Here is a 25,481-nt window from a genome sequence, read left to right as displayed (position 1 = left end):
GTGTCAGTGTGTATGTCTCTAAATATGTGTGTGGTTGCAGATGTCTCTAGATGTGTTTGTCTGTAGCTGTATGTGTCTCTGTGTTTGCATGTATTTCTTTGGCTGTGTGCCTCCCTTGATATGCTTGTAGATATATATTCCTCTCTTTTTCTGTTTGCGCCTTATATGGCTGTGTGTATATATGTGTGATTCGTGGCTCTGTTTATGGGTGTCTCTTGTTCCATGTAGAGGTGTGTGTATGTGTGTGTCTAACAAGACCTGTGTGTGGTTTGTGATGCTGTGTGTATGTGTGCCTTTTGCTGGACATGTGGCATTGTATGTGTGTGTATCTCTCTCTGTTGGCTTAAGTGGCTGTATAAATATTTGTACCTCTCTTGCTGCATGTGTGAATATCTGACACTTTGCTATGTGTGCAAATGTGTATGTGTGCATGTCTCTTGCTGCATGTGTAATTTATGTGGCTTTGTTTATATGCATGTCTCCTGCTCAATGTATGACTTTGTGTATGTATACATGTCTTATTCTCTTTGTGTTTTGTGAGGCTCTGTGTGTGCCTCTCTTGTTGCATATGTGACTGTTAATGTGTTTGGGTCTCTTGCTGCTGCTTGTGTGGCTTTGTGTATGTGTGTGTCTCTCTTGATGCATGCATGGCTATGTGAATGTGTATACCACTCTAAGTGGCTTTGAACGGCTCTCTTGTTGCATATGCGACTCTGTGTTCCTTATTTACTGACTGTGGCTGTGTGTGTACTGCTTTTGCTACGTGTTAATGCGTGTGTGTGTGTGTGTGCACCTCTCTTTTGACATGTGTATGGTTGTGATTCATACCTCTCATCCAGTGTGTGAACGTATATTTTTGTTTGCTTCTCTTGCCACATTTGTGGCTATGTGTATATATGTGCATCTTTTGAATGTGTGGCAGTGTGTGTTTTTTGCTGCATATGTGCTTTCTGTATATGTCTCTTGTGTGGCTGTGTTTATGTTTGTGTTTCTCATGCTGTATGTGTGTATGTACGTGTGTGGTCATCTGTGTATATTTCTCTTGCTGTATGTGTGATTGTGTTTATATGCCTTGCTTGCTGCATATACAGCTGTTGTGTGTATTTGTGCCTCTTTTTATGCAAGTATGGCTGTGTATGTATTTCTTTTTTTCCTTTTTTTCTTAATTTATTTTGATTTATCAACAATCACTTCCATAAGCTTTTGAGTTTTAAATTTTTCTCCCCCTCTCTCTACCCCTCCTCCCCAAGATAGTGAACAATCTGATATAAGCATATTAAACATATTTTTACATTAGTCATGTTGTAAGGAGGAATTAGAAACAATAGAAGGAACCATAAGAAAGAGGAAACAAAACAAAACAGAAGAAAAATAAAGAGCAAATAGTGTCCTTCAATCTGTATTCAAACTCCATAGTTCTTTCTTTGGATGTGAATAGCCATTTTCTTTTCTTTTCTTTTCTTTTCTTTTCCTTTCTTTTCTTTTCTTTTCTTTTCTTTTCTTTTCTTTTCTTTTCTTTTCTTTTCTTTTCTTTTCTTTTCTTTTCTTTTCTTTTCTTTTCTTTTCTTTTTTTTATTGTTTAGGCAATTGGGGTTAAGTGACTTGCCCAGGGTCACATAGCTAGTAAGTGTCAAGTGTTTGGTCTGAGGCTGGATTTGAATTCACATCCTCCTGACTTCAGGGCCAGTGTTCTATCCACTGCACCACCTGGCTGCCCCATAGCATTTTCCATCATGAGACTTTTGGAGATGTTTTAGATCCTTGCATTGCTGAGAAAAGCTAAGTCCATCAAAGTTAGTCATCGCACAGTGTGGCTGTTACTGTGTATGACATTCTCCTGGTTCTGCTCACTTTATTCAGCATCAGTCCATACAAGTCTTTCCAGGTTTTTCTGAAGTCTGCCTGCTCATCATTTCTTATAGCACAATAGTATTCCATTACATTCATATACCACAACTTGTCTAACCATTTCCCAATTGATGGGCATCCCCTCAATTTCCAATTCTTTGCCACCACAAAAAGAGCTGCTATAAATATTTTTGTATATGTAGATCCTTTCTCCTTTTTTATGATCTTTTTGGGATACAGACCTAGTAGTGGTATTGCACAGTTTGATTGCCCTTTAGGCATAGTTCCAAATTGCTTTCCAGAAGGGTTGGATCAGTTCACAACTCCATCAACAATGTGTTAGTGTTCCAATTTTCCCACATCTTCTTCAACATTTATAATTTTTATTTTCTGTCATGTTAGCCAGTCTGATAGGTGTGAGGTGGTATTTCTGCGTTGTTTAATTTACATTTCTCTAATCAATAGTGATCAGTGTATCTCTTTCTTGTTGCTTGTGTGAATGTGTTTATGTGGGTCCGTGTGTGTCTTTTGCTGCATGTGTGACTATGTGTATGTACATCTTTTGCTGCATATACGACTGTGTTTTTACATGCCTCTCATGGCACATGTGTGGCAATGTGCCTCCCTCTTGCAGCTTTTGGGCTTTGAATATGTGTGCATCTTTCTTGCCGTGTGCATCTGTGTTTATGTCTGTATATCTCTTGTAGCATGTGTGCCTCCTGCTGCATGTGTGGGTCTGTACGTGTGTCTCTTGTCACATGTGGACTGTGTGTGTGTGTTTGTGTCTCTCTTGCTTCATGTGTGGCTCTCTATATGTGTGTGGCTCTGTTTGTGTGAGTCCCTCTCTTGTTCTGTGTCTGGCTGTGTTTATACATAGCTTTTGCTGCGTGTGTGAGAGAGATACATACAGTGACACATGCAATGAGAATCATGCCTGACCCAGTCATACACACAGCAAGACACTGGTACATGTACAGTCTCACACGCAGTGAGAAATATTTACGTATGCAGCTAGAGAGTGCCTTGTGTGTGTTTGTGCCTGTCTTGCTGTGTGTGTGGCCATATGTACGCCAGTGTATCTCTTACTGCGTGTGTGGCTGTGTGTGTATTTGTGTCTTGTTGCTGGTTGTGACTGCTTTTAGGAGTGTCTCTTGTTGCACAAGTGACTGTGCAGCACGTAGAACTTTATGACTGTTTGTACTTTTCTGGCTACGTGTATGACTGTGTATATGTGTGTACCTCTTGTACAACATGTGTTGCCGTGTGTAGGTGTGTGCCTTTTTTGCTGCATGTGTGGCAGCGTATTTGTGTCTGTTTTGCGGCATGTGTGTTGTGTATTTGTGTTTCTCTTGCTCCATGTGTGTCTGTGTATATTGTATGCCTCTCTTGCTGTTTATGTGCTGATGTATATGTCTGTCTGTCTCTTGCTGCTTGTGTGGCTGTGTGTATGCGTTTGTGTGTGCCTCTCTTGTGGCATGTATGGTTGTGTGTCTGTTTAGGTGTCTCTTGCTGCCCATGTAGCTGTGTTTAGACATGTCCCTCTTTTTGCATAAGTAGCTGAGTGTGCCCTTCTTGCTGAACGTGTGACTGTGTGTGCCTTTCTCGCATGTGTAGCTATATGTAAATATGTCTCTTGCCCCATGTGTGGCTGTGTGTATCTTTCTTCCTGGGTGCGTGGCTCTTTTTATGTGTACTTCTCTTGTTGGTTGTGCAACTTTTGTATTTCTCTTGTTCCATGTGTGGCTGTGTATTTGTATTTGTTTCTTTTGCTGTATGTGGGGCTCTTTGTATATATATGCTTCTCTTCCTGAATGTGTAGCTATGTGTGTGTTTGCATTTATTGTTTGTGTGGCTGTGTGTATATACTTCCCTTGCTTTGTGTTTGTATGCCTGTCTTGCCGTGTGTGTATGTGTGTAGCTATGTATGCTTCTCTTGCTGCATATGTGGGTTGTCTGACTGAGTGTGGTTGTACCTTTCTTGCTGCACATGGGGCTGTGTGTGTGCCTGTCTTGCTGTTTGTGGTTTGTGTGCCTCTGTGTATGTGTGTGAGTCTCTCACTGATTTTGTGTATGTAGTTATTTGTGTATGTGTACCTTTCTTGCTGCTTGTATAGCTGTGTGTATGTGTATCTTGCTGCTTGTATGGCTTGTATGACTATGTATGTCTGTGTCTTTCTTACTGTAGTTGGTGACTGTCTCTATGTCTGAGTCACTGCCACAAAGGCTTTGACTGGCATGGGAGAGACAGCAGATGCCCTCAGCTAAGAGCATTTCTCCCCTGCAGATAATTTTCCTGCCCACTCGGCTTCAGACCCCTCGAACAGCCACCCTTCTGAGCAGTGCTGGCAATGGCTATATTTATGCCTGGTCAATTCATGACAAAGGGGGCTTGCTGGGAAAATTCCAACCAGCAGGTAATCAGTGTCAGGATTCAGTTGTTGGTGCTATGGTCAGTGATGAAAAGGACTGGATCTTAATAACTGGGGACTCCAAAGGGCACCTTAAGGTGAGTGTGGGGTTTCATGTTAGGGCTGAGAGATCAAAGAAATTATTTCAGTTAATTTGTGGTCTTGTTCTCTCTTACTTTTAATTTTATTTCTTGCCAACACCAACCCCACCTCGTATGCCCTCAGTTCTGTTCATTCATTCATTCATTCATTCCACAACCACTTTTTACTAATCCTTGCACTAGATTGGGGACCCAAAGACAAAACCAAGATTGTCCTCAAGGGCAAGAATTGTTTTTGTCTTTATTTTCCCAGTGCTTACTTAGCACAGTGCCTGGCACATGGTAAGTGACAAGATTGTGTTGATTGATTAAATACAAAATATGTACAAAACACATACTAATTTGGTTGAAGGGAACACATTAGCTACTGAGGGGTGGGGTGGGCAGAATAGATTTTGCATAGGAGGTACAAGTGAATTGAACCTAGAAGGAAGCTAGGAATTATGAGTCATAAATGAGGAGGGGGGTGCATCCCAGGCAAGGGAGGCAGTCTGTGCAAAGACACAGAGACAGGAGATGGAATCTTAGGTGAAGGGAACAGCAAATGGGATGTTTAGACAGAAATGTAGGGTGAGCAAAGGGGTGTAAAGTGTAATAAGACTGGAAAAGGTAGGCTGGAGTGATTGTGAAAGGACTTAATTGCCAATGGAGGAGTTTGTATTTTATCCTAGAGACAGCTGGGAGCCAATGCAGTTTCTTGAGTAGAGGAGTAACATGGTGATATCTTGGCTTTAGGAACATCCATTTGACAGTTATGTGGAACATGGATTAGACAAGGAAAAGGTTTGAAGCAAGGGGACCAATTAGGAGCCTTTTACAGTTGTTAGGGGAAGTGATGATGTGGACTTAAATTAGGGAATTGACATGTGAGTGGAGAGTAGGGGACAGATGTGAGAGATGGGCAAACATTAAGAAAGGAGAACAGCTAAGACTTGGCAACTGATTAGGCAGTTGAGGGACACAGTAGATAGAGCACTGGGCTTGATGTTGGAAAGACCTGAGTTCAAATCCCACCTTAAACACTACTTGTGTGACTCTGGGCAAGTCACTTAACCACTCTTTGCCTCAGTTTCCTCGACTGTAAAATGGGGATAATAATGGAAATGCCTGGTTGCCCGGCTTTTGTGAGGATCAAATTAGATAGTATTTGTAAAGTTCTTAGCACAGTGCCTGGCACATAATAGGCAATATAGAGATGTTTATTTCCCTCCTCTCCCTTCCCCCTTGTGACCCTAGTCAAGTCACTTCATCTGTCTCTCAGGTTATACTTGTGAGCCTCTATGGCACCTTCTAGATTTAAATTTGTGATCTAGAGATAAATGCCAGAATGTGAGGCGGAGGTGAAAACAAAACAGTTGAGGGTTACAGTGAAGTTGGGAACTGGACTTCCTGGAAGGACAGTACTGTCCTTGGAAGAAATAGACACATTAGAAAGTATTTTTCTTTCAAATAATGAAGAAATGAATGAAAAAGAATTAAATGCTTGCTATGTGCCCAACCTCGTATACATTGAGGATACAAAAACAAAAGCTTCAATCCTAATGGGAGAGACAACACACAAAGTGAAGTAGAGATGGGTCACTGGGCATAGGGTAGTTGATGTGTCCTATCTGTGGCAGTGAGGATTTGGTCATAGTTCGTAGAGAATAGGAATGAGAGGGAGTTGGCAGGGAGAACATGGCTGAAGAGTGAGGAGAAAACGAGGCATGGTTATTAAGACTTTCTTGAAATAGTGGTCTAGGAGAAGCATTCATCAATCAGGGCACAGGAGGGCCCAGGGTGGAAGTTTCTCTCGGGGTGGCAAGGCAGTTGGTAATGAGAAGATGGCCAGAGATCAGAAAGTTTTTGGGCATGTTGAATTAAGATGTCTACAGATCATCTAGTTGGGAATGCCCACGAGGTAACTGCTAATACAGGAGAAAGGGATCATGAGATTATAGATTTAGAAATGGAAGGGAGACGGCCCAGAAAAGTTGTAACTTTCCCAAAGTCACAAGGGATTGCCAGAGGGCTGTATGTATAGATCTGGGAGTCATCCACATGGAGATAATAGTTGAATCCATGAGATCACACAAGAGAGTATGTAGAGAGAGGAGGGCCCAGAACTGAACCCCAAGATACACTGTGCATGTAGTGGGAGGGACATAGATGCTGATTCAGCAAATGAGACTAAAGAGAGGCTAGACAGATGGGGGGAGAACCAGGAGAGAGCAGGCTCATGGAAATTCAGAGAGGAGAGTCCTCAGGAAAAGGGAGTGATTAGCAGTGTCAAATTCTACAGAGAATGCAAGAGGAAGGCCTGAAAAGCAGAGGCCATTGGACTTGGCAACCAAACATCACTTTCTGAGAGAGCAGTGTGAATAATGAAGTATGGAGACAAGATATCAAAGAGTTAAAAAGTGACTGAGAGGAGAAAAACATGGAAGCAGGAAGTAAAGACAGTTTTTCCCCTAGGAATTTGGCTGTGAAAGAGAAAAGATATAGAGGGGTTGGTAGGATCAAGTGAAAGTTTTTAAGTAAAGCTGGCCTTTTTGGAGATCCTCAAAAAAGGACTTGGAGCCAAGGAGGGCAGAGCTACCTTTGGATAGGCAAGCCCCTCTTTTAGTGTCCTTAAAGTCCTGAAGGAGTTTAGAATTTATCCAAGGGCAATTGCTAAAATGCTGTTGTTTGATCTTGACCTTGAAGCTGCCTGTTAGTGAAAAGTTCAAAGACTGTATGTCTATGGAGCTAATTTGCCCTTGCAGACTGACAGCAGTTCACCAACATCTCGACCAGTGCCAAGTTAGATGCTGCTTGCCAGAAATGAAGAAGAGCATCATCAGCTATGAATCCAGCATTCATTATGAGCCAGGAAAGACCAATCAGCACCTAGATGCCCTGTCCTGAAATCCATGTGATAATAAACCTGGAAGGAGTGAGAGCCAAATGTGGCACCCGGGGAGCTAGGCTACAAATCAAAGGCAATACAACGGACAGTTTGGGATTTCCACCAGGCATCATGCTTGCAGTGCTTATTGAACCAACCTTTTCTGCCTCAAATGTCTCTGCATGATTAGCAGTGAGAGCAGATGGTTCTCAGGGACTGAGAAAAGTGATATAAGCCAGATTTGAACTCTGGGACACGAGTCCTCTTGACTCCAGGCCCAGCACTCTATCCCCTGTACCACCTGGCTGCTTAAGCATGCTGTTATTTTTAAAGCTTTGTCAATGGTGTATTGCTGGTTTGCATTGTTTGCTCTTATGCATATTTGCTTGTGGTTATAAATGGATAGGAATGTGCTGTTGTGATATGTACATGGAATGTGTCTTGTGTGTAGTTTAGACAGGAAGTTTCTCAAACAGCTTGTCAATTGATGCTGTGCGTTGTGCTGAGTCTGTTGTATGTACGATTGATGCACATTTCCTGTGAGTGACACCTTTGAGATGATTACTTAGGTGCTAAGATAGTTATCCTTATACTTTCAGGTGCTAATGTTTACTTTGCTGCTTTTATTGGAATTTGGAAGAAGTTAAGTTTATCATGAGTGATTTTTCAAGGGATTTTAAAATGTTTTAGCTTGGGGGAGAATGTCACCAGCCTTTTTAAGAGCTTCCCCCGAAGGGATTATACAGAGAGCAAGGAAACAGAGCTGCTGCTAGGCTGTCCCTTTTCAAGCCTTCTCTTAGCTCCAAGGACCAAGGGGCTTCAGACTTTACCTGAAGGCAAACTGTCCAGAATATTATAGCTTGACCCTGACTTTGGAGGGGGGGGGAGTTGGAGGAGAGGCAGCAGAAAAAGCCAAGCAAGAGATGGAGAAGCAAGAAAGGAGGAAATGAAACTGATCATAGTGGAGTTCAGGCTTGCAGGGAGATCCTATATGTTGAACTCCACCATGGTAGGTTGAGCTGAGTGATGTTAGATTCCATTACTCAGCAAAAGAAAATCTCAGACTCATCAAGCATCTATCCACAATGTAGGAATGTGTACTGTAGATGAGGCTACATGTTGACTTATGTTATGTTGACTCTCTCATTGACTAATACTTTCTTTCCTGGCCATGAGACTTATAACTGATATCTTCCACCCTTTGTTCAGGGATGTGGCTGGAGCTTTGAGGGCTTGGATTTGGGAGGGAAAAGGGGCAGGGGCAAGGGTTTGAGTAGTAGAAACCTGTAGTGAAAATGGATTCAAACAGGATTACTAACCCAACCTCTGGTTCCTAGATCTGGGATATCAAGGATTACTGTAGACTGGCCAGTGAACAGAAGACGTTCTCTGTCAGGGAAGAAAGAGTTGCTCAGGAAAATATTTACCGGAATTTAACTCATGCAGACGGTCAAGTGGAAATACAGCAGGAACCCCTGGAAACTGAGGAGGTAGGAGGGTTTCTGAATGAATATTCCCCTGATTCCCATTAATAGTAAAGTGTTTCAGTTCCCATTGAGGTGCTAAGGATGGGACTAGAAAGGGGTGGGTGGGACTCTAGTTCCTTTGTGTTTCATTACCAGTTGCCACATCTCTCTCTCTCTCTCTGTCTCTCTCTCTCTGTCTCTCTCTCTCTGTCTCTCTCTCTCTCGCAAAGTACTTTTCAAACCTTAAAGTGTTATATAAACGCTTGCTGTTATTATCATTATTATACATAATTTCTTTTCAATGAACAAGCATGTATTTTTTCTCTCTCTCCTCTCCCCCCCCCCCCCCAGGTGGTGGTAGGGGACAAAATTCTTTCAAGAAATACACATGTCAAGCAAAATAAATTCCTACTTAGGTCATGTTAAAAATGTTGTCTTGTTCTGCTTATTTAATCTATTCCTTCTTTGTCTAGAGGTCAGCATTCTTCATCATCACTCCCCTGGAATCTTGGCTGGTCATTACATTTGATCTGAAGTTTTATCTTTCAAAGTTGTTAGCTTTTATATTGTTGGTATAATATCCATCATTCTCTTGCTTTACTCACTTTCTTCTGTATCACTTCACTCAAGTCTTCCCATGTTTCTCTAAAACCTTCTCTCTCATTATTCCTTACTGCACAGTAGTATTCCATTATATTTATGTGACATAATTTGTTCAGGCATTCCCCATTGATGGGTATTCCCTATATAGTTTACAAATGATCTGTTACATGCATTCTGTTAAGCAGACTTTCTGGTTAGGAATCTATACCTATGGAATCATAGATTCCTGAAACTGAAGTAAAGATAGAAGCCTGAATGACTATTTGTAAATTGAATTTTTCTAAGTTGAATCTTAATTTTTCTATTGATTGACTAAATCAGGACAGCTCAGTGGAGCAGTGGATAGAGCCCTTGGTTGGAGTCAAGAAGACCTGAGTTCAAATGAAGACTTAGACACTTCCTAGCTGTGTGACCCTGGACAAGTCACTTAATCTCTGTTTGTTCAATTTTTTTCATCTGTGAAATAGGGATAATAATAGCACCGATCTCTCAGGGTTGTGAGGATCAAAAGAGATGATGGTTGTAAAGTGCTTAGCACAGTGCCTGGCTCATAATAAGTGCTATGTTAATGTTTAACTATTATTATTATCATTATTATTAAATATTTTTCAGACCCTTGAGTTTCTTGGTCACTTGTTAAACACTTATGAATTACGTATTGAATGTACAATATTATCCTTTTCTAGCCTGTCTATCAAGTGGTTAGTGAGGTGAGAAACCAGGTCATAGCAGAAAAAGAATTAGGAGTCAGAAAGCTTCAGAAGACCTAGCATGGGGTTCTAGCTGGTGCTCACTAGTTTTGAAACTTTGCACAAATCACTCATTTCCTAGAAAGCCTCATGTTGCTCGTCTGTCCAGTAGAAATGGCAAACCTGGCTCTGCCTATTTCATGGGGCTGTGAGGATCCAATTCTGTAAGTAGATATGGAATATATTAAGTCTTTTTTAGTATACTTCCATAAGGTAGCAATGTTGCTGCTATTTAGTGATCCTCCAGAACTGGCTGGTCTTAGGCAATGTTTTTGTAAAGTGAATAGTTTCTGGGTATAGTGGTACACTCCTATAATCCCAGCAATTGGGTAGGCTGAGACTGGCTCTTAAGCTTGGGAATGCTGAGCTGCAGTCAGTGGGCTACACAGGCCAGGTGTGCGTACTAAGTTTGGCATCACTGTGCGGAGTTCCCAGGTTGCCTAAGGTGAATGAATTGTCCATGGCTGAAAAATAGAGCAAGTCAAAGCTCCTGTGCTGATCTCTAGTGGGATCTTGTCCTTGAGTAACGCCTGAATTTCCAACCTAGGTGAGCTGGGGTGACCTGTAAAAAAATAAAGTGAATTTTAGTACCTTGTAGTTTATCTGTTACATAAATCTGGATTTTTTCTTTCTTTTTTTTTTTTTTAGTGAGGCAATCAGGGTTAAGTGACTTGCCCAAGGTCACACAGCTAGTACGTGTCAAGTGTTTGGTCTGAGGCTGGATTTGAGCTCAGGTCCTCCTGATTTCAGGGCTGGTGCTCTATGCACTGCGCCACCTAGCTGCCCCCATAAATCTGGATTTTTGAATAGTGGGTTTCTTTAAAGTTGGGCCCACTTATCAATTTTCTAGTTATTCCAATTTTTGTATCAAGTTAATTAATAATTTCCTTTTCAGGACACAGATTTAGTTTGGAGTAATTCTCTTTATGTAAGTAGGTAGTAGATATATCAGTTTGGATAATTTAACTTTAGAACATTTACTTTAGTCCTATTATATAATTTCATTCATTCATTCAATGAGTGTAAGTTTCTTGAGCTTAGGGTCTGTTTAAATATTGTCTTTGTATTTTCTGTGTTTAACAATGTACTTAGGATATAGTAGGCATTTGACAAATGCTTGTTGACTGAACAAATACTTATTAAGTTTACTATGTGTTATACAGTTACTTTGCTAGGCATTTCAGGGGATTCAAAGTAGAAAAGACAAAGTTCTTCTTCCCAAGAAATATATAATCTAGTATTTTATCTTCACAAAAACTCTGGTAAATGAATATGGGTTATCTCTCCATTTTACAGATAAGTACACCAAGGTTCAGAAAGGATGATTTGCATGTGACTTTACACAGGGAATTGATAGAGCCAATCAGAGACTACAATTCTTGACTGATATCTTTAAATCAATGCTAAACTGAACATCATTATTTTTTTTTAAATTAAAGAGACTGATCTCTTTGGGCTATCATTTTCTCCATCTGTAAAACAAGGGCATTGGACAAAGTGATTTTTAATGAACCTTGTATCACTAATATTCTATGAACCATGAACCTGATCTGTCTCCCATAGGTCATTGGTAGCCATGTCATTTCCCTAATCCCCCCAGAGCTGCTGATCTCCTGGCAGGCTCATGATGACAGTGTGACTGATGTTGCCTTTGGGGACCATTTCCATGTGATCATCAGTGCTGGTGCAGACTTTAATGTCAAGGCCTGGAAGATCTCTGGCGAGGCTATTGGTATGGATGCTTTTGGTGGGAATCTTTTATTTTTCAATTAACAAGCATTTTACTTTATCTTCCTCCTACTCCCTTCCTTCAAAAAAAAAATAAAAAGAGAAGAAAAATAAAACCCTTGTAACAAATATGCATAATCAAGCAAAAACATATTCCTGAATTGATTATGTCCCCAAATGCATATTTTACATCAAGATTTTTGTCCTTCACTTCTTTGTCAGGAGGTGGGTACTCTGTTTCAACATTAGTCCTCTGACATGATTAGCGTTCTTAATTAAACTGGTCTCCTGGTTCTGCTTGCTTCATTCTACATCTCTTCTTATAAGTCTTTTCAGGTTTGTCTGAAACCATTCCTTTCATCATTTCTTATGGCACAATTTCATTACATTAATATACTATGATATTTACTTATTCGTATGGGTCTTTTTGAATCCTTAGCTGTATTTGTCAATTCCCTTAACTCTGCCCCTATTAGAATAATTGTTGCTATTTTGTACCCATTGTCTATGGTGTAATGCTAACATGTAGCCATGTTCTATCAGTGTTATGTGATGGTGAATCATCAAGTTGTGGTGCATAACATGCTCCTGCCCCTCAAACTCAAATTTATTCAGCTCTTGGTTATCTGTTTCAATGGCCAGGAGATTCCTCCCCCTTCCCTCCAGCTGATCCTGCCAAAAAATCCAAAACAAAACAATGCCCTACCACCAAGAATAATCCCAAACAAAACCAACACAAATAGTAATTCTAGATGATCCAAAAGTTATTTCTATTTTTTCTTGGAAATGAGTTGTATGACTCTTTTGGGAGGGATTTGTGTGCGTGGGCTTTCCTTTAGAGTTTTGTCTCTCTAAGGGGCTCTTAATAACATCTTACATGTGCAGGACATTTCACCATTTTCAAAGCACTTTCAGATTTATGACTTTGCTTTTTACAACTCTGTGATGATTTTAGGGTAGTAATTTCCCAAGTGTCCCTGCTGATCTCTACCAGGGGAGTGCAGATATTTCAGAGGCCAATACTGTGTAGTTGTAGATAATTGGGGTTTTGTGTGTGATTCTACACACAAAAGTTTGGGGTTTGGTGGATGACTGCTGTATACTTTTAAACATAACTTGTCTGGTCCTCAATTTCATAGTCTGAAGTTGTAACAAAACGGAAGCAGCATAACATTTTAAATAATGAGTTGAATAAGTAGCAGACAGCAGGAACCAATTTCTTTCCTTTTTTTCCCCCTGATTAGGATTTCAGGTTTTGATGGGGGTGAGTTGGGGGTGGAGAAGAAGCTTCTATTTGTACCCCAAAGGATTCCACACTTTCTCTTTCTCCCCCTTTCTAACCTAAAGTAATCCATGGAATTTAGCAATGTAGTTTAGATAGGATACTGCATTGAGAGACCCGAGTTCTATTCCTGCTTTTATTAGTAACTCATTTTGTGACTTTGGGCAAACCAAATTACCTTTCTGTGTCTCAGTTTCTTTTTCTTTAAAAATGACTCTCCTTGGTGTCCATTTCAGGATAGTTGTGAAGGTTAGATACAACAGGAACATTATTTGGAAAGTAGAAAGAGCTCTACAATCATAGTTATCTTGTGGCCAAGACGACTTAGAAGATCGTCTCTGGGAATGGGAGCCCCCAGTGCAGACATTTTACTTGGGGGAAACTTCTGAACCGTCACTGGAGACCACTCTGCACCCACAGCCTGTGTGCTCTGCCTGGGAGAGAAAGGAGGGAGGAACTTGGTTCCTTCTCTATTTATCAATCACCAAGTATTTATTAATTGCAGACTATGTGTGTGCTAGGTACTATGGATACAAAGACTAATATATTTTCTTGTTGCCACCCCTAGTTTCCCCTTCCCCACATTGCTTTTCCTGTTAGAAATTTCATACCATACCTCTATTTCCTTCTTAAAAAAACATTGTCAAGCACTTCTTCTTCCTTCCATTGGAAACAAAAAGAAAAGAAAAACCTCTTGCATAGTCCAGCAAGACAATATGATATTGGTCACATCTAAAAAGATGTGTCTCATTCTGCACATTAGTCTATGACACATCTGGGTGGCATTCGTCATCATCTCTCCCCTGGAATCATGACTGATTATCACATTGATCAGAGTTCTTAAGTATTTCAAAATTGTTATTACAATTTTGATGTTATGTTATAATTTTTCGCCTGTTTCTACTGACTTTGTGTATCAGTCCATATAAATATTTCATTTTTTTCTGAAACTATCTCTTCATTTCTTAAATCATAATAGTTTTACATTACATTTGTATAGCATAATTTGTTTAGCTGTTCCCCAATTGGTAGGTACTACCTTATTTTCTAGTTCTTTATCATCACAAAAAGAGCTTTTATACATACACACACATACACACACACACCGACACACACATACACATGCACACACACACATTTCCTTATATAGGACCTTTTCTTCTTTTTTGATATCATTGGAGTAGAAGGCTAAGTAGTGGCATTGCTGAATCAGAGGGTATTATAATTTAGTAACTTTTTTTGGGCATAGTTCCAAATTGTTTTTAAGAATGGCCAGACCAATTCACAGTTCTGACAATGAGTTGGTGTTCCTGTTTTCCTACAGACCCTCCAACATTTGTTCTTTACCTTTTTTGTCAGCTTTGCCGACTTGATAGGTGGGAAGCAGAACTTCATAGTTAATTTGCATTTTTTCTAATTATTTTCATTTAGCCATAGCTAGTTTACATTTCTAATGCAGTTAGGTGGTGCAGTGGATAGAGTGTCGGGACTGGAGTCAGGAGGACCTGAGCTCAAATTCGGCATTAGACACTTAACTAGCTGTGTGACCCAGGGCAAGTCACTTAAATTTGTTTGTCTCAGTTTCTCCACCCTTAAAATAAGCTGCAGAAGGAAATGGCAAGCCACTCCAGTATCTTTGCCAAGAAAACCCCAAAGGAGGTTATGAAGAGTTGGACATGACTGAAAATGACTGAACAACAAAGTTTGCCTTTCTTCCCTTGAGAACTGCCTGTTCATATCTTTTGGCCATTTATGAATTGAGGGATGGCTTTTATTCTTATGAATTTGAATCAATTTCTTATTTATTTTGGAAATGAGACCTTTATCAGAGAAACTTGCTGTAAATAGTTCTTCCAGTTAACCATTTCCTTCTAATCTTAGCTGAATTGGTTCGTACAAAAACCTTTCACATTTTTTTATATTTCCCTCCATTCTATTCTTTTATACTTTCCCCCCTCTCTATACTCCCTGGCCACTCTTTACACAGAAGAGGAGGAGTGTGGAAAAGCAGTGAAACCAGCCCCACTGGTCTATACTTGATGCAAACAGCTTCTACCAGCCTGCTCCCTTTATCTTCCCTTCACCCAGACCCCAATTACATGTTCTTATTCTTTATTTCCTTTTAAATTCCTCTTCATTATTCCCCGCCCCCCAATATAGGAATTTTTTTTGGTTATAACAATCTTTACCCTAGATCTCCCTGTGTTTCATTTATCACCTTTCTTCTCTTTCAGTTTCTTCCTGTTTCCCTTTTGAGTTGATTGTATTTCTATACCAAACTCTTTATTTGTGTGCTTTATGCATCTGTATTCTATCCTTCTTTTATGAGTTCAGATGAAATTGAGGTTCAAGTGATACCCTCCTCCTTCCTCATTGATAAAGACTTTTACTTGTGCCATCATAACAATTATATGAGATCCTCCTTCATTTCTCCTCTTTTCTTTCTTACGGCATCCTTCCCATCTTCTTTTAAGATCATCAACATATAACAAAAACCTCTCCCAAGTGACTCCCTATATGACTTCTGATGACATTGTAGTTCTTAGGGGAAGCTTGTATTATCCTCACCCCTCCCCCACAATTAGAAAGTAAACACTTTATTCTTATAAAGGCTTTACCTCATTGCTCACTTGTATTTACCTTTTATGTTTCTCTTTATGTGTGTATGTCAAAGTTTCTATTGAGCTCTGTTCTTTTTATCAGGAATGCTTGGAAATATTAAAGTTCATTCAATAAAAGTCTGTTTTCCTCCTTGTAGCATGATACTCAGTTTTTATGGGAAAGTTATTCTTGGTTGTAAGCCTCTATCTTCCACCTTTTGAAATACTGTCTTATGTCTTTCTGTTTGTTTATAGTGGCAGCTGTTTAATTTTATGTGATTCTGACTGTGGTGCGTTGGTACTTGAACTCTTGCTTTCTGGCTACTTGCCATATTTTTTTCTTTGACCTGGAAGCTCTGGGTTTTGCTATGATATTCCTGGAAAATTTTCATTTTGAGGTTTCTTTCAGGAAATGATCAGTGGATGTTTTCTGTTTTCACTTTGTCCTCTGGTTCTAAAATACCTGGACAGTTTTATTTGATCATTTCTTTAAATACAATATCCAGCTCTATTTTTGGTCAGGGATTTCAGGTAGTCCTGTGATTCCTAAGTCATTTTTCTTAATCCATTTTCTAGGTCAGTTGTTTTTGATGAGATACCTTGCATTTTATTCTATTTTTAAATTTTTTGATTTTGTTTTAGTATTTCTTGTTTCCTGGAACCAATGATTTCTTTTTGATCTATTCTGATTTTTATAAAGTCTTTTACCTGAGCAAAATTTTGTTCCTCTTCCGGTAATTTGTTAATTCTCTTTCCAAGTCTTTTCTTCACAATTCTCCTTCCTTTTTCTAATTTTTTCCTCTATAACTCTCATTTCATTTGTAATATAATTTTAAAACCTCTTACATCATTTCTTCTAGGAATATGAATTGATCTGGTGGGCAAGCTGTGTTTTTCTTTGAGTTTTTGCTTTTAGGTGTGTTGGGGTTATTTTCCTCTTGTAAGTTTGTGTCTTGGGCATCCGTGCTATCGTGATAGTTTTTTTATCTTTTTTTTGTTTATTCATTCTTCCCCCAATCTACTTTAGGCAACCTGGTGTTGCTGGTTTAGTTGAGAGTTCTGGTCTTAGTCTCCAACCCTGGCCCCATGGGGAAATACCTTCTATCCACCTTCCCACAACTATTCCCAGCAGGACGCTTAAGTCCTTAACCTGCCCTGTGTGACTGCAACATGGGGCTATGGGCACTGACACTATGCTCCTAGTCCCTCTGAGAGACCCAAAACTGGTAGCATGGCCTCAGGGTTGAATTTATAAACAGCTCTGCGCATCCCCATGCTGCTACTTTAGCTCTGAGCTCTGGTGTGCTGAGTCACTGCTCTCAGTCACTTTGAGACAGACCTCATGCTACTGGTCTGGACCCTGGGTCCTGTGTTATCTATGATTAGGTCTGGTCATCCCTGTGATACTGGCCTAGCTCAGAGCTCTGGGAATTTGGTCCAGAATTGTGGTTCAATCATGTTTCATATTTCCTATTCTGGTCATTTGCCTGTAGGTTGAATTTTGATCTTGGTAGGAAAAGGTGACCCACTGTAGTTTCTCCTTTAGTTTTCTAATTGCTTCTGGTTTGGTGTTCTCTCTAGGTCATTGTTGGAGTAGTGGTGGTAGGAGCTGGGTTGTATTGTTTCTTTATACTGTACTGTCTTAGTTTGATCAACCCACTCCTATTTTCCAGATATTAAGTTGAAGCCCGAAGTGGTTATATAACTTGTCTAAAGATACAGCAAAGTTGGAGCCATCTGACTTCTGAAATAGCTCTTTCAGAGCTTTGGGGCCTCAGATGAGAGACTGGTGGCCACTCTGAGAATATGCAAATAGAGAGGGAATGGGGAAGCAGGTATAAGAGTTGAGAGAAGAAAGACTTGGTGGGGAATGCTCCTCAGAGGCAGAGAGGGGTTGAGGGAGGATGGAAGGTTGTCAGTTCTAGTTACTGAACTGATTTGAGTTAAATCTCAGGAACCTTTGGCTTGTGCCTTTGGAGAAAGCTTGTGCCTGCGGGGAAGACTGACTTCTACCAAAAACCATCCACCACAGAGCTGATAGCAGTGCCTGAGATAAAGGAAGTCCCTGAGTGGGAGTGAGTAGACCAACTCCAAACTTCTGTAGACTTACAAGGGAGGAGGGTGGTGGCAGGGAAAATCCTCAAACTTGGTATGGCACACAAGTTCCCCTTTCCAAAACTGCAGGACCTTTAATTTGGTTTGGAGCTGGGCTGAGATACATATTCCAGTATTCCAGTGTTGAATCACAGAATGTCTCAGTCAGAAGGTCCTTTAGAACATGGAATGTCAGGTTTGGAGAAGGGCCTAAGAATATATAGATATATTATATATATGTGTGTATACATACATACATATATATATATATATATATAATTTTTTTATTTTTTTATTTTTTTTTAGGCAGTTGGGGTTAAGTGACTTTCCCAGGGTCACACAGCTAGTAAGTGTCAAGTGTTTGGTTTGAGGCCGAATCTGAACTCAGGTCCTCCTGACTTCAGGGCCGGTGCACTATCCATTGCACCATTCATTGCATCACCTAGCTGCCCCAGAATATGTATATTCTTACTCACACATATACATATATGTATATATACATATATGTAGAGAGAGGGAAAGAAAAAGAGAAAGAGACAGAGAGAAGGAGGGAGAGAGAGAAAAAGAGAGAAAGAGAGAGAGAGAGAGAGTGTGTGAGTGAGTGTCAGGCTTGGAGCAGGTCCTAGAGACCATTTTGCTGAATCCTTTCATTTAACAGATAAAGACGCTGAGGTGAGTTTGGAGCAAAGAAACTCCCCCTTCTCCTCCCGCAAAGTGAATAGGGATAAAGACTGAGTCTGTGATTTCCTTGGTATAGGGAATTCCTGGATGAGAAAACTCCCTCTACCAAGGCAGGATGGCACCTTCTCTATAATTTATAATCTTGGTATTGCCCAGGACACTGAAAAGTTAGTGACTTTTTTTTTTCTTTTTGGTGAGGTGATCAGGGTTAAATAACTTGCCTAGGATCACACAGCTAGTAAGTGTTGTGTCTGAGGTTGGATTTGAACTTAGGTTCTCCTGACTTTAAGGTCAGATCTCTATTCACTGTGCCACCTAGCTGCCCTGAGTTAGTGACTTTTTGAGGTTACACAACCAGTATGTGTTAGTCAGAGATGAGACTTAAATTCAGGCTTTCCTAGTTCTAAATCCAGCTCTCCATCCACTATGGGGTACTCTCTCCCTCCAAGCGATGTGACCACCTCTAAATCAGTTATATTTGCAGCTCAGTCCAAGATGTATTTGGCTCATGCAAATTGTATGTGCCCATTTGCTTCTTGTCCCTAAGGGTTTGCCACCTTAGCTAAACAAGACCACCAGCCATGGGAACTTAACCATCACATCCTTCCCTGCACAGTATTGATATCAAACATATAGTACAGACAGTAAAGGCTGCAGGAGTTTAGGTGAGGGAAAGACAGATCATAGCGGGCTGAACAGGGAAGATTTCAAGGAGGAAGTGAGGTGAGCCTTGGAAGTAAGGTGGCAAGATTTGGATAAATGGAGTGATGGGAAGACCCTCCCCGACCCGGGAAACCTCTGGAACCTATTTTAAAGGACTGCTTTCCTTTTCTAGACTTTTCCTGCAAGGTTGGCCTGGGGAGGGATATTAGGAGGGATTGGTTACTGAGCCTGAGTCATTTCTGCCCTAGCAAAGAAGATGAATACACGAGGGTCCTGATGCAGCAGCGCAGGGATCAGATGGAGCTGATGTCCCTGCTGCACAACAAGTCTCCGAAGGCCATGGTCAGACTGAGGCAGTTGGCTGAGCAGAGCGTGCTGGGGTCTGTCAAAGCTGGAGAGGGGTTTGAAGACACTTGGAACAAGTGGAAGACATCTGGGGTGCTGGTGAGAGGGGGGCTAGGCCTTAGGGCTCTTGAGGAGTCCCAATTACCCTTTTAAATCTTCACATATACCTGTGATTGTTTCAGAAAAGTGACATCGTTGGAAGCGCATATAAGCCAAAGGAACGGCCACGCACGCCATACACTCCAATATTACCACTGAAGTTTGTGACAGAAAAAGAGGTCAGAATCCTAGCTAACCAATGTGGGGGGTATTTTCTGGGACTGGGGAATGGAGAGAGAAGTTTCTAAGGGTAGAATAAAAAGAGAGTTAGGTATATTTGATGTCTGACCTGGATGTGAGTGGGGTTCTACCACTCACTAACTGTGTTATCTTAGGTAAGTCACTTCCCAAGACTAAAGATAACCTTCAGGTTTCATCAGGTCTTTCCCTCTCTTTCCTGGCAGATCTATATTCAGATATTCAGATAACCAAGTACAGAGAGAGGGAAACAGAAAGAGAGAGGGAGACAGAGGGAAAAAGAAAGAGAGAAGGAGAGAGAGGGAAAAAGGAGAGAGAGAGGAGAGAGGAGAAAACAAAGAGAGAGGAGACAGAAATGTAAGAAGAAGAGAGGGAGAGGGAAGGAAGGAGAGAGAGATTGAGGAGAGACATGCAGAAAGATGGAAGAAAAAGAGATGGAGAGAGAGAGAGAGAGATGGAGAGAGAAGAGAAAAAGAAGAAAGAAAGAGAAATACTTTGGGAACAGACAAGTAGCCTTACAGGCATGGAGCACTGAGTCATTATTTCCTCCACCAGTAAATAGGAGCTTATGCAAATGCAATAGCCTGAGTTACATTACTACTGAATTATTAAAGTAAGATTAATTGAAAACAATAGCAAAGATGTAATGTCGGGATGACTGTGTATCTATCCTTAAACATGAGTAGAGGTCTGATGCTGATAAAAGTGATGATGGGGTGGGAAAGGTCCAGAAAGTACATTATGGGGCTTGATGAAGAGTTGGGAGGAAGAATGGCAAGTGGCCAACTGAGTGAGTTGGTCAGGCTACAGTGTGGGAGAGGAGATCCTAAGGGAGTATCCTGAGTTGGACTGCCTTCCATGAATACTGTGGACTCTGAGTCCTATTTGTGTCTCATCCCATCCTGCTTCCTACTTCCAGCCTACTTGGGAAAAGCTAGAGTCAATGAAACCACAGTGAGAATTCTTTTTATTTGCCCTCGTTAAGGAATTCAGTATACCGATAGCTCCAGATGATTGAAACTTACCTCTCTGAACATGGAAACTTTTTATACTTTAGTGAGGTTTGAGCTGTCTTTAAGTTCATTTATTTATTCGACAGGCATTTGCTAAGTGCCTATGGTTTGCAGGGCCTTGTGCGAAATGCTGTGCGGAATAGAAAAACTTAGGTAGGATAATTCCTGTCCTTACAAACTGTAAGAGACATAAACGCATAACTATTGTGCTCAAGTCAGAGATTTCCAGGAATGCAGGCAAAGCCTGACACTAAGTTGCAATAGTTATTGGTCTAAAAAAAAAAGACACACATGTAAACATACATGTATATATGTGTCTACATGTATGTGTATGTACATATACATATATGCAATACATATATGTATATAAATATTGATTTAGTGGTTGTACTCACTTGGATAGGACATGTACTTCATTGCTATATTGGGGCTCTACATTGGTGTGGTTTTGGGAAATAAAGCTGCATCCTTTAACTGCAACCCAGGCAACTGATATTATCCAGGAAATAATTTGGTTCTGGATGGCCCAAAGATGTTAGGGGTTATGCCGTTTTATGCTGAGACAAACAGAGTTGAAACCTTTTGTAAATGTACCAATTTTAGGGAAAGTAAACCTCAGATGTATCTGGACTCACCAATCATTAAGAAGGTCAGATAACGTTAAACAGAGGAGTGGGTAGAATTCTTTTAGTAGTTGGGCTACTTACATGGATATCCATTACTTAATCTAGCTCTGCCTCAGAATGCTGTCCCACTTCCTTTGGTGCTGGCTAAAGAGGCCTGAATTAATAATTGTGCATTAGTATATAATTAATACATAATTATGTGTTAATTCATTAATATGTTAATGAATTCATATATAATAAAGATAACTCACATTTCTTTAGACCTTTAAGTCTTACAAAATGTTTTCCTCACCACAGCCCTTTATTATTCTTATTTAAAAAATCAAGAACTCAGTCCCAGAGATGTAAAGTGACTTGTTGTACAATTAGTGACTGTCAGAATCAGGTCTTAGATTTAAACTCAAGTCTTTGGGCAAAGTTATGTGTGAGACCTGAGGGGATGTGGTCATTAACCACTAGGAGCATCTGGGATGACTTCAAGGAGAAGGCATTTGAGTTGCGCTCCAAGGGTAGATAGAAATTCGATAGCTGTGGAAGGGTAGATAGATAGGTAAAGCATTTTTTAATCACTTACTCGATTTCAGGTCTTGAGGATACAAATATAAGTGAGCAAGATAGTTTTTGCTTACAAGAAACTGACATTCTAAAACATAAAGAGAAGCTGGAAAGAGGGGATAGGGTGGCAGCATGTTGTGGAGGTGTCTAGGAAGTGGCATAGGAACCTGCTTCTGGGGAAAGTGAGACAAAAAGCTTACCTATAAGAGCCCATTCCAGGGGTGGAGTACAGAGAATAAATAATGCGAGCAAAGGTATGGAGGCAAGAGAATTCAGGACATGTTCTGGGCGTAGAGACTAGATCAATTTGGCCAGAGTGTATAAAATGAAACTGTAAAGTTAGGGTGGTATCAAGTTGTGGGAGGCCTTGAATGTCAGGCAAAGGAGTTTGGACTTTATGGGTAATAGGGAACCATTTAAGATTTTTGAGTAAAGGAGTGACATGAGTAGAGTGAAGGACATGAAAAATTTTTTTGGCAGCAGTATAAAAGATGACTTGGAAAAGGAAGAAAGCCATGTAGGAAGACTTGTTAGGAAGCTCTTATAGTAGTCCAAGGTGGGTGGTAATGAGGGACTTGAATTGTGGCAGTAGGAATAGAGAGGAGGGATGAGAAAGATGATACAGAGGTGGAATCATCAGGATTTGTTAACTCATTGGAGATTAGAAGTGAGGAAAAGGGAAAATTGAATATAACCTCAAAAGTTCTAAATTAGAAAATTTTTTAAAGTATCATGTTTTCTTTTTTAATGTGTTTTTATTTATTTCATTAAATATTTCCTAATTACATATAAGATTATTTTTAACATTACTTTAAAAATTTTTGAATTTGAAATTCCTTCTCTCTTGCTCCTCCCACACCCCTCGAGAAGGCAAACAGTATGATGTTGATTATATAGGACACACGTTTTCTTAAGCAGAGGATATGTTTACCATTTCTTGCTGGCTCTGAGTAATAATTGTGAATACCAATTATTATTCTGGGTTGTACTATTCTCGTGGACTAGTGCTGTGTGTGTGTGGTTGCTTGCCCTGACACTTAATGGGTCCTGACTGCTGGACTTAGTTCATTTCTTCGGTTTTTTTTTCTGTTATAATTTTTCTCTTTTCCTCATTGTCTAGCTGTCATCTATCACTTCTCACTGATCTCAGTGAATTGCACAATAAACTTTAATAGCCCTAATGTTTTCTTATAATTTGCTTAAAAAATATCTACTCTGAGTTTGGAAATCAAATTTCCAAGCCTGTTAATACTGCACACACAGTAAGTCACAGGAGCACAGAATGGAGAAATGGGATGGACTTGGAAATCACTTTGTCCAGTTCTCTCATTTTATAGGTGAGGAAACTAAATCCTAAAGAGAGCAAATAACTTGTTCAAGATCACACAGAAAATAAGTGGCAAAGCTGAGATCTGAACTGAAATCTTTAGCCTCTAAATCTAGAGTTTGTTTTTTTTTTTACCAAATTCTGCTGCCACAGTAAATTCTGAGTGAAGATCTATTATTTCCTATTACCAGAAAGTCCCCAACTACTATTGAAGGAGAAATAAAATATTAGCAAACTATGCAAGGGCATGGTAAAGCTGTTACTTTACTATTACACTTTACTATGTTGCTATTGTAACAACTACTTGCCGTCCTTGGATAAGAAATCCTGCAGTTTTATCTAAAAAGGACTTTCACAATTGTAAAAATATTTGGTCATTTCCCCTTGTCTCCTGCCCAAGTCTGATAAGAAATCCTTCCACTTGTATTCCAAATGCTCCCATTCTCTCCCTTGAATGATTCCCCTCTTTCTCTACCCCTGTCCTGTAAAACACTTATCTATTCTAAGTTGCTGTAGAATGTGACTGATTGGTGGTATACTGAAAGGTTATAAATGCCATATCTGTACCTTAGCAAATTGAATCAGTTATCAGTGAGCTCAGCACAATAATAAATCTCTTTGTTTTCAGTTTGGTTTCCTATCTTTGCCCTACATCCGATGATGAGTATGTCTCTCTCCAGAGATCAAGAGAACTGCCCAACATTGGTGCCCCTGCACCATAGACCCCCTATGCTGATTTTTTGTCTTTCTCTGGTTTTGTGGTCAGATCTCACCTTGGGTCTATAGGAGCCTCCCTTGCAAAGACCTGCAAGATTTGACCCGATCCAACATGGCCATCTTGAAAACAACTCAGATTCCAAGGAAAAAACACGTCTGGCTAGTCACCCAGCAGATCATCAGGAGCCTCTCTCTGATCAAACAGATGCCCATGATGGAAACTCCCATCCAGTCACAAAGCCTCTCTTTCTCCAGCCCATTTTCATCCAAGACTTCCTCGATCACTTCAATATCTTCTTTGAAGCTGTCTTCAATCTCCTCCCTTTCTTCGTTAAAGCAGTCATCAGTCTCTTCAGCATCAGCAGTCTCAAAGAAACTGTTATATTCTTCCTCAGTATCTTCCAAGAAGAAGGCAACTTCAAATTCTTCTTCATCCACGGCCACCAAGTCGTCCATCACAATCAGTTCAGTGCCTTCAGGGAAGACTTCAACCCCAGGCTTAAATAAGCCTTTGAAGTCAATCCTTAAAGTGTGACCTGGTTAGGCTGCCAGCCCAGGCCCCTTCTCTCAGTGAAGCTGCCAGCCCATTGAGATGAATGTAAGAAATGGATGGACTCTTTGCTTACTTTATCAGACCAATTAAAGTGTGGGCTTGGTTGCTCCACTCTACCCCAATATCCCTTCCCAGAATTATTCCCCTCCCCCATTGAGACCTATGTGTTACTTCTTCAGGAGAGAGAAATAAATTTTTCTTTTGGGGTTCCTTCATACTCTCAGATTAGGTTGTATTATCCCAGGAGGTGTGGGGAGAGGGAGGAACCTTTTTCTCAGAGGGATGGATCATAGTCTCATCTTCTAGTTCCATCCTGGACCTAGAGTTCCCACATAACCCACTAATGGGGCCATGTTGATGTTTGATGTGACCATGTACATGGTCTAAAGACGGAGAATGTAGCTCTGTGCCAGAGTCTTTAAAAAGTTTGCCAGATTGTTTTCAGTCCTCTGTAAATGAAGACTATTTTGACACTAGTCTCTTGGCTGTTCCACAAACAAGACATTCCATCTCTCGGCTCTGGTCATTTTCTCTGCCTGTTCCCCATTTTCTGGAATGTCCTCCCTTCTCTGTTCTGTCTACTGATATTCCCTGGCTTTCTTTAAGTCCCAACTAAGATTCCATCTTTTACTAGAAGCCTTCACTATCCCCTCTTAATTTTAGTGCTTTCCCTCTATTTTCTATTTATCCCTCGCATAGTTTGCTTTGTATATATTTGTTTGCATGTTGTCTCCCCCATTGAATTGTAAGCTCCTTGAGAGCAGAGACTGCCTTTTGCCTCTTTTTGTATCCCCAACATTTAGAAGAGTGTTTTTCATGTAGGAGCTTAATAAATTTTTTTGAGTGAGTGATTGATGATTTTAAAATATCCCAGGCCTGGAGGTGGGAGTGGGATGAGGTTATAGTATAAAAGCTGTTCAGGGGAGGGGCAAGGTCAATATGGGATGGAATGGTCAGGG

At 40.3% G+C, this 25,481-nt stretch overlaps 1 protein-coding gene across 1 annotated transcript in view; it reads left to right on the top strand.

Moving 5' to 3' along the window:
* EFCAB8 (EF-hand calcium binding domain 8) overlaps positions 1-25,213 on the top strand; it is a 114,730-nt gene extending 89,517 nt beyond the window's left edge. The window contains exons 22-28 of the mRNA XM_027868019.1: positions 4,133-4,354; positions 8,561-8,713; positions 11,605-11,773; positions 17,606-17,726; positions 19,338-19,533; positions 19,617-19,712; positions 24,019-25,213. Of these exons, the coding sequence (XP_027723820.1) occupies positions 4,133-4,354; positions 8,561-8,713; positions 11,605-11,773; positions 17,606-17,726; positions 19,338-19,533; positions 19,617-19,712; positions 24,019-24,504 (1,443 nt within the window). The 3' untranslated portion in view covers positions 24,505-25,213. The remainder of the gene's footprint in view (positions 1-4,132; positions 4,355-8,560; positions 8,714-11,604; positions 11,774-17,605; positions 17,727-19,337; positions 19,534-19,616; positions 19,713-24,018) is intronic.
* Positions 25,214-25,481: the final 268 nt, after the last annotated feature.

Source organism: Vombatus ursinus, unplaced genomic scaffold (assembly GCF_900497805.2).
Source record: "Vombatus ursinus unplaced genomic scaffold, bare-nosed wombat genome assembly UNPS02014786.1, whole genome shotgun sequence".
Taxonomy (NCBI): Eukaryota; Metazoa; Chordata; class Mammalia; order Diprotodontia; family Vombatidae; genus Vombatus; species Vombatus ursinus.
The sequence above is the reverse complement of the archived record's forward strand: the minus strand, read 5'-3'. Positions and strand labels throughout refer to the sequence as shown.